The sequence below is a fragment of the Apodemus sylvaticus genome, chromosome X (assembly GCF_947179515.1).
Source record: "Apodemus sylvaticus chromosome X, mApoSyl1.1, whole genome shotgun sequence".
Taxonomy (NCBI): domain Eukaryota; kingdom Metazoa; phylum Chordata; class Mammalia; order Rodentia; family Muridae; genus Apodemus; species Apodemus sylvaticus.
The window spans coordinates 117,011,436-117,020,768 of record NC_067495.1 but is presented as its reverse complement, the minus strand read 5'-3'; the positions used below and the strand labels follow the sequence as shown (position 1 = coordinate 117,020,768).

Sequence of the window (9,333 nt, the reverse complement as noted above, 5' to 3'; positions counted from 1 at the left end):
TCTCTTTCTGCCTCTGTGCATGTGTGTATATACCTGTGTGTGTGTGTGTGTGTGTGTGTGTGAGTGTGTTCGTGCATACAGGCATATAGGCCTGTGTGTGTGGGGGGGGTCTGTCTGTCTGTCTCTGTCTCTGCCTCTGTGTGTGTGCTCAGGCCTGTGAGCCCCTCTGTGTGCCTGTGTGTGTCTCTGTGTCTGTCTCTCTCTGTCTCTGTGTGTATGTTTGTGTATGCGCGCGCGCGCGCGCGCGTGTGTGTGTGTGTGTGTGTGTGTGTATGAGTGTGTATATAGAGGGATAATGAAAAGTAAGCCCCTCTCTGAACTAGGAAAGAAGTGGATAGTTCAGGTCCTGGATCCTTTCAGTCACCTACATGTGTGTATGCCTGTGTGTGTGTGTGTGTGTGTGTGTGTGTGTGTGTGTGTGTGTATGTTTGTGTATGCGCGCGTGCGTGCGTGTGTGTGTGTGTGTGTGTGTGTGAGTGTGTGTATAGAGGGATAATGAAAAGTAAGCCCCTCTCTGAACTAGGAAAGAAGTGGATAGTTCAGGTCCTGGATCCTTTCAGTCACCTACATGTGTGTATGCCTGTGTGTGTGTGTGTGTATCTGTGTGTGTGTGTGTATAAGGATAATGAAGAGTGAGCCCCTCTCTGAACCAGGAAAGGAGTGGGCAGAGCAGGTCCTGGATCCTCTCAGTCACCTACATCTCTGGAGTGTTCTTAATTAACCCTTCTGGTATGCTCTACCCCAGCCACAGGCCCTGGAGTGTTGTGACTTAACCACTTTGGTGTCCAGGCTGTATCCAGGCCACAGGTTCAGTCCCTGGTTCCAGGTCTCGTCCTTCAGGGACTCAGTAAGAAGTCTTCCTGGTATATTTGTGAGAGACACATGGTTCAAAGAGACACGGATAGATAGAGAGGGACATCATGACTGGGAGGAAGGTGGACAGACATCTAGACAATCAAGAAGGAGAGGATGGGCTGGGCAGTGGTGGCACATACCTTTAAATACACCACTTGGGAGGTAGAGACAGGCAGATTTCTGAGTTCAAGGCCAGCCTGGTGTACTGAGTGAGTTCCAGGAAAAGCAGGGCTATACTGAGAAACCCTGTATGGAAAAACCACAAAAAAGAAAGAAAGAAAGAAAGAAAGAAAGAAAGAAAGAAAGAAAGAAAGAAAGAAAGAAAGAAAGAAAGAAAGAAAGAAAGAAAGAAAGGAAGGAAGGAAGGAAGGAAGGAAGGAAGGAAGGAAGGAAGGAAGAAAGGAAGGAAGGAAGAAGGAAGAAGGAAGGAAAGAAAAGAAAAGAACAGAAGGAGAGGTTGGAATAGGATCCAGCTGAAAGGAATTAAGGCTGGGGAAAGTGGTGCACAAATTCTGAGATCCAAGGAGAAAGTTGGAACTGGGGGCACCCAGCAGGGTCCACCACAGAGGCCGCTGAGTAGTCAGCAGACATGCAGGGATGTGAGGACATGGTGTGACTAGGACAGACTGTGTGTACCAGGACAAGGGTGACACAGGACACAGATGTTGCTGGAGGACCACAGCTGGTGATTTTTCATGTCAGGTCAGCCTGGTCAACTAGGGTTCAGTATCCAGAAGGCAACCCCTGGGTCCTTACATAATCTGCAAAACCCTAAATCTACCTCTGTGGGACTCAAAGACAAAGATGTCTCTTTGTGCTAATAATTTTTGGTGTGTGGACATTGGCCAACATAACACCCCGACCACATTCCCATACTGGCAGAGAAAGGCCTGTTCTTCCTGGATGTATCCTTAGAATAGCATACCCAACCATATGACACTCATCAAGGCAACTTACAAGTAGAAACTGATTGTGAAGGATCAACATGTATGGATTTGGCCATGACTCTCACTGCAGAATATCGTCTGAAAAGAAATCTGAAAAAGACCTTGAAGTCCATCATCAGGGGATTGATTCCACAGAGAAAATTTTCACCTGAAGCCAGATGATTTTGCAGACCATGAGACCCTAGGCTGTTACAAGAGCAGTCAGGGGGGCCTTTCTCAAATTTCAACCCAACTCTCTTGCTCCCCTGTTCAGACACTGCCCACAGCTGCCCACTGCTGCACACATCTGCCCATGGCTGTCCACAACTGCCCACTGCCCTTCTGTCCTTGCCACAGACCATGGCTTCCCTCCCCTGACTCATTTTCCATTTGAATTTGTCACCAGCCCCTGTTCCTTGGGCCACCTTTGCTCTTTCTGATTTTCTTCCTGGCACGCACAGCATTTAAGCTGGACTCCACAGCTCTCTCCAGTCTACACTGCCTGATTTACCTCTCCTGTGTGTGACTCTGCATTGACACTGCTACATCCTATGACTGAGTTGGTGTTCCCTGAAGACCTCTGAGGATCAGAGGCCTTTGCGGTGCTGGATGTGCTCCTATGAGCAGAGGACATTTTCTGGGATCAAGGAAGCATTTAGGGGGGTAGCCTTTCCCCCTGGTAAGAGGGAAGGCAGTCCAGCCGTCCACCAACACCAAACCTGCTGAGGCTGAGAGGGTGTGCATTTCTCTTACTACCAGATAGCAGCAGTGTGCCTACACTTTGTGATGTGAATGAATGCTGAGGGACTGAAGGAGGGTTGGGGCAGGATGGAAGGCATAGATACCCACAGGAACCCTAGCACCATCTTCTCACCAAGCTCCCAGGAGTCCCATGCACTGAGGGCCTCCCCTCCCACAGTTTACACTACACCTCTGGTGTCCCTAACCCTGAGAACTGCTTAACTCCATTTGACTGACCTGGAGCAGCAGAGGCCTCCACAAGACCCTGCTGTGGCCTCCCTAACAACAGGCACAGGATCACAATGCTTGGCACTTTGGGAGACCAAGCCCACAAGCCCTTCCTTCCCTGACACCCTCCTCCACAGATGGTCTATTCTTATCTTGGTTTCATGTCTTGCCCTCCCTTCAGGAAGAAAGTGGACACTCAGTGAAAGGAAAACCAAACAAACCAACTTAGCAGAAGTTTCAGATCTCCTCCTCTCTCCTGCTCTTCTCAAAGGCTGGAGGAAATTCCCTGCTTGTGGCTGAAGCAACAAGTCTCACAGGCCGTGGCTGCCATGGTGTATCTAAGATCAAAGCAGCATCTCTCAGAGCCTTAGTGGGAACAGGAAGAACACCCCTTGTCTGAGTGTGCTCACAGTGGGCCTGTCTCTAGCAGGCCTCGGGAACAATCTTCCTTCTCTGATGACCACAATCCCAGTCAGTTCCAAGAGCTGTTTGAGAACTGAATTGCATGTGTGAGATAGATTCCACAGCCTTTCCAGACCAAAGCCAGGAGCCAGACAGTGTCTGTGTGTTCCTTTTCATGTTTGTTCCACAGCCAGGTGAGGGGCTTGCTTTGATTTCATTTGTTCATAAGTGTCACAGTCGTCCCCTAGGACCTTGCAATTGAGTGTCACTCTGACCTGTCCAACAGCCTGTTTCTGTTTGGTGGCTGTTGCCCTGAAGGTAGGGCTGCTGGACCACAGCCAGTGGTCTCCAGCCTCAGTCAGATTCTTCTCCAGCCTGGGCTGTTGCAGTAGAACTCCCATCTCCTACATTGAGGGGTCTCCCAGGCACTGCCATCAGGATCAACATTAGGGGTCCCTTTTGCTTATATCAACCCTACCCATCCAAGGCCCACCTTCCTGGGCCTGCCCTCTAACTCAGACTTTGAAGAGTTCTCTGACTTTTTATGTCAGGATTTGGAGCAGGACCTCAAACTCCTGATTGAAGATCTCCACGCCGCTGCCTCCCCACTGCTTAAGGACAGCATCTACAGGGCCTTTGCCAGGTGGGTGCCTCTTCCTGAGGAGGTATGAACCAAATATATAGATTCACAGATTCACCTATGGCAAATCAAATATGTGTTCCACCCAGAAACCCAATCCCAGTATTCTGGTTTTCAAACAGAATATAAGAGTTTATAAGAGTGTGAGTCACTCAAATGTCGTTTTATCTTTGAAAGTACCACCATAGCAGGAATGACACTGTGGGGGCTCATCATCCAGGATCCCCATAACACCCAGGAACCAAGAAGACCCCTGGGAGGTACGTTTGTTTGAGTGTCTGAGTGTGGTGCTGCTGTGTCTGTGTTTTGGTTTCGATTCGTAGCTGAACAGAGCAGACGTGGAATCCCGCTCTCGCAGCTGCCGCTGTGGGCCCTAAGGACCCAGTGGCTGCGGAGGGGGATGCCCCAGAACCACAGGCTGCGACCCTGGAGGATGCTCCAAGGGTGAGAGAAGGTCAGGAGAGCCTGACCGTGTTTTTCCAGAACGAAGGAGACGGAGCGCTCCTTCTCCCAGAGAGAGAGAGAGAGAGAGAGAGAGAGAGAGAGAGAGAGAGAGAGAGAGAGAGAGAGAGAACAGAACCCTGCTCCATCAGAAGTTGCGTTTGGTTGGTTGTTCAATACCAGACGTGGGCGAGAGTGTTTGGACATACTAGTGTCTGTTGTTTGTGTTCTGTTTTTGTGGGTTTTTTTGTTTCTTGCCATGGGACAGACAGTGAAGACCCCTTTGTCTTGACTAAGGTGCACTGGACGGACGTTAGGGCAAGAGGACGGAATTTGTCAGTAAAAGTTAAGAAAAAACCCTGGCAGACTTTCTGTACCTCGGAATGGCCTACTTTCGGAGTAGGCTGGCCCCCCATAGGGACTTTTGATTTGCCCACTATCAGGGCCGTGAGGGCCATTGTCTTTCAGGAAGGACCAGGATCGCACCCGGACCAACAGCCGTACATCACGGTATGGGAGGATCTGGCACGGTCTCCACCTGAATGGGTCGGGCCATTCCTTCCTCCTCACCGTCCTGCCTCCAAGATCCTGGCTGTCCGGGAAGGTGCTGCAGACGAGAAACCGAAACCACAGCCGAAAGAAGATAGAGGATGCAGCGTTTTGCCAGCGCCCATCCCAAAGATTTACCCTGAGATAGAAGGACCCCCTGAGTGGCCCACTCCCCCACCCTCACCTAATCCTCGAGTCCCGCCACCAGAACCCCAACCCTCAGCTCTGCCAGCCCCCCTCCAGCTCCAGCTCCTGAAGCCGGAGAAAGGGAGGGCCCTTTCACAGGAACAAGAAGTCGGCGAAGAGCCACCCCTGAGGGACCAGCTGACTCCACGGTGGCACTTCCCCTTAGGGCTGTCGGTGCACCCCCAAACCCAAATGACCAGAACAGCTTGCAGCTTTTACAGTACTGGCCTTTCTCTTCCTCTGACCTTTATAACTGGAAAATTAATCACCTCCCTTTTTTAGATAATCCATCGGGGCTTACAGGTCTAATAGAGTCTCTGAGGTATTCTCATCAGCCCACCTGAGATGATTGCCAGCAGCTTTTACAGACCTTGTTTACCACTGAGGAGAAAGAGAGGATCCTTCTTGAGGCCCAGAAGAATGTCCGAGACCATGCCAGACACCCTGTCCAGACCCCTGAGAGGATAGATGAAGGAATCCCCTTGTCGGGCCCTCAATGGGATTATAACATGGCGCAAGGTAGGGAACGGCTGTCCAGTTACCGTCGGGATCTAGTGGCGGGTCTCAGAGTTGCCCCACAAAGGCCCACAAATTTGGCTAAGGTAAGAGAGGTCATGCAGGGGTCGACTAAACCCCCTTCAGTTTTTTTGGAGAGGCTCATGGAGGCATACAGAAGATATACCCCCTTCGACCCTACGTCTGAAGGGCAGCGAGCTTCTGTAATCATGGCTTTTATTGGACAGTCGGCCCCTGACATTAGAAAGAAATTGCAACAGATTGAGGGACTGCAGGATTATACAATAAGGGATGTGGCTAGAGCGTCTGAGAAAGTGTATCTCAAAAGGGAGACAGAGGAAGAGAAGCAAGAACGAGAAAAGAGAGAGAGGAGAGAGGATGAGGATAGGAGAGAGAAAAGGCAAGAGAAGAGTCTGACTAGGATACTGGCCACAGTAGTAGACAGGGATAGGAGAGACAGGAACAGACAGCTAGGGAACCTGGGAAGCGGGAGATGGCAGGAGCCAAGGAGACCCAGAAGAGACCATACCCCTTGGAGAAAGATCAATGTGCACACCGTAGAGGAAAAGGACACTGGGCCCATGAGTTCCCCAAGAAGAAGGTATTGTCCCTCGAGAATGATGAAGACTAGGGGAGACGGGGCTTGGCTCCCCTCCCCGAGTCTAGGATAACCCTGCAAGCGGAGGTGACTCCCACAAGTTTCTTGATCAATACAGGTGCAGAATACTCGGTACTGAAAACTCCTTTGGGTAAGGTCAAAAATGAAACGACGCTGGTAATCAGGACCATGGAACAGAAACCCTACCCGTGGACCACCTCTCCGATGGTAGACTTAGTAGACGGAAGAATGTAGTAACCCCCTCATTTCTAGTCATTCCTGAGTGCCCTATACCCCTACTAGGAAGGGATTTGCTGACTAAATTAAAGGCACAAATAGCTTTCACCCCCTCCGGACCAGAATTGTCCTGGGGAACTGCACCTCCCCAGGCTCTGGGAGTATCTTTGCAATTAGGAGAAGAATACCAGATTTATCAGAAAAAGACTGCCACCCCTGAGGGGCTGAAAGACTGGCTCACCCGGTTTCCCCTGGCTTGGGCTGAAACAGGAGGAATGGGAATGGCAAAACAGGCCCCTCCAGTAGTGGTAGAGCTCAAGTCTGGAGCCACCCCCATTAGGATCCGACAGTACCCAATGGAGAAGGAAGCTCGGGAAGGGATACGCCCTCACATTGACCGGCTAATCCAAGAGGGGATCCTGGTCCCCTGTCAATCCACGTGGAACACCCCCCCTCTTCCAGTAAAGAAACCGGGGATGGGTGATTATCGTCCTGTGCAAGACCTTAGAGAGGTTAACAAAAGGATACAGGACATACACCCCACCGTTCCAAACCCCTATAATCTGCTCAGCACGCTGCCGCCTGAACGAGTCTGGTATACGGTGTTAGATCTTAAAGATGCCTTCTTTTGTCTGAGATTGCACCCTAACAGTCAGCCCCTGTTCACCTTTGAATGGTGGGATCCTGAGAGTGGCAGGACAGGACAGCTCACCCGGACAAGGTTACCCCAAGGGTTCAAAAATTCTCCCACCCTGTTTGACAAGGCCTTACATCGGGACTTGGCTCCTTTTCCAGCCAGCAATCCACAGGCGACCCTCTTGCAATTCATAGATGGTCTTCTCCTTGCGACAGAGACACGCGAAGAATGCGAGCGTGGAACACAGAATCTCCTGGCTGAGCTAAGTGAGTTGGGGTACCGGGTCTCGGCTAAAAAGGCACAGGTGTGCCAGACTGAGGTGACCTATTTGGGATATACCCTGAAGAATGGACAGCGATGGCTCACGGAAGCCAGAAAACGGACAGTGACACAGATCCCGACCCCAACCACCTCTGGCCAGGTAAGAGAATTCCTGGGAACAGCAGGATTCTGCAGACTCTGGATCCCAGGGTTTGCCACCATGGTGGCCCCTTTATACCCCTTGACAAGAGAAAAGGGGGAATTTATTTGGACTAAGGAACACCAATTGGCCTTTGAAACACTCAAAAAGGCACTGCTGCAGGCCCCCGCCCTAGCACTACCTGACCTGAAGAAACCCTTTACCCTGTACATCGATGAGAGAAATGGAGTGGCAAGGCGGGTCCTCACCCAGACATTGGGACCTTGGAAGCGCCCTGTAGCCTACCTGTCAAAGAAATTAGACCCAGTAGCCAGCGGATGGCCCTCGTGTCTACGGGCAATTGCAGCTACTGCAGTGCTAGTAAAAGATGCTGATAAACTGACTATGGGCCAGAATGTGACCATAGTGGCCCCGCATGCCCTTGAAAGTATCATCCGGCAGCCCCCAGACCGCTGGATAACTAATGCCAGAATGACCCACTGCCAGAGTTTATTGCTGACTGAGCGGGTGACCTTTGCTCCACCTGCTATTCTCAACCCTGCCACCTTACTGCCTGAAGCTGACGAAGCCCCTGTACATCACTGTGGGGATATACTGGCTGAGGAAGCCGAGACCCTGTCAGACTTAAGTGATCAACCCTGGCCTGGGGCAATGACTTAGTTTACCGATAGAAACAGCTTCGTGGTAAAAGGTAAGCGCAGGGCTAGAGCAGCGGTAGTAGATAAGAAGTCTGTCATATGGGCCAGTAGCTTACCAGAAGGAACATCAGCCCAAAAAAGCAGAGCTCATTGCCCTAACCCAGGCTTTGAGGCTGGCAGAAGGAAAAGCTGTCAATATCTACACTGACAGCTGATACACCTTTGCAATCGCTCACATTCATGGGGCAATATACCGACAGCGCAGATTATTAACTTCCGCTAGAAAAGAGATCAAAAATAAAGAAGAAATTCTCAGTCCGCTAGAAGCTGTTCATTTGCCCCGCAAGGTGGCAATCATTCACTGTCCAGGACATCAGAGGGGAACTGGGCCAATAGAAAGTAGAAATCAAATGGCAGACCGGGTGGCAAAAGATGCAGCACAAGGACCACAAATATTGACAATTAGAGCCTCATCACAAACTGCCGAGGAGACCTTAGAAAAATGACTCTCACAAGAGAAGAGGGGCTAGAATATTTACCTAACATACACCGTCTCACCCACCTGGGAGAGAAAAAAATGGTAAAACTGATTGGTAAGTCCCCTTATCATATTCCGCAGCTTCAAAAGATGATAGAAGACCTAGTAAAGAATTGTCAAGCTTACGCACTCACTAACGCAGTGCCGAATAAGACCCATTGCGGAAAACGTTTAAGGGGGGATAGACCAGGGACCTATTGGGAAGTTGATTTTGCTGAGGTAAAACCAGCAAGGTACGGAAATAAATACCTTCTAGTTTTTATAGACACTTTCTCAGGGTGGGCAGAAGCATTTTCTACCAAGAGAGAGACAGCTAACATGGTGGCCAAGAAGATACTTGAAGAAATTTTTCCCCATTTTGGAATACCTAAGATAATTGGGTCAGACAACGGGCCTGCCTTTGTCGCCCAGGTAAGTCAGGGATTGGCCAGACAACTGGGGATAAATTGGAAGTTACATTGTGCCTATAGACCCCAGAGTTCACGACAGGTAGAAAGGATGACTAGAACTCTAAAAGAGACCTTAACTAAATTGACCTTAGAAACCAACGGGAACGACTGGACAGTCCTTCTCCCCTATGCCCTGTATTTTGGGTTCGAAATACTCCCGGAGCTTCAGGTTTAACACCCTTTGAACTAATGTTTGGTGCACCCCCACCCATTCACATAACCATTGAAAGTGGAGCTTGCCCTGATGCGCTCCCCTCCCCCGTTCCTTCGTCTCACCTTCTAGCTCCTTTAAAGGCTCTCGAGATCGTAAGAAAGGAAATCTGGGAACAAC

The 9,333-nt window shown here is 50.2% G+C and overlaps 1 protein-coding gene across 1 annotated transcript; it reads left to right on the top strand.

The window, feature by feature from the left end:
- Nucleotides 1–3,985: 3,985 nt before the first annotated feature.
- On the top strand, nt 3,986–8,924 carry LOC127674656 (uncharacterized). Its single transcript, XM_052170324.1, is given in 9 exon segments — nt 3,986–4,052; nt 4,151–4,236; nt 4,702–5,188; nt 5,251–5,977; nt 6,013–6,334; nt 6,337–8,151; nt 8,153–8,510; nt 8,513–8,884; nt 8,887–8,924. Coding segments are annotated over 9 exon segments (4,272 nt in total).
- Nucleotides 8,925–9,333: the final 409 nt, after the last annotated feature.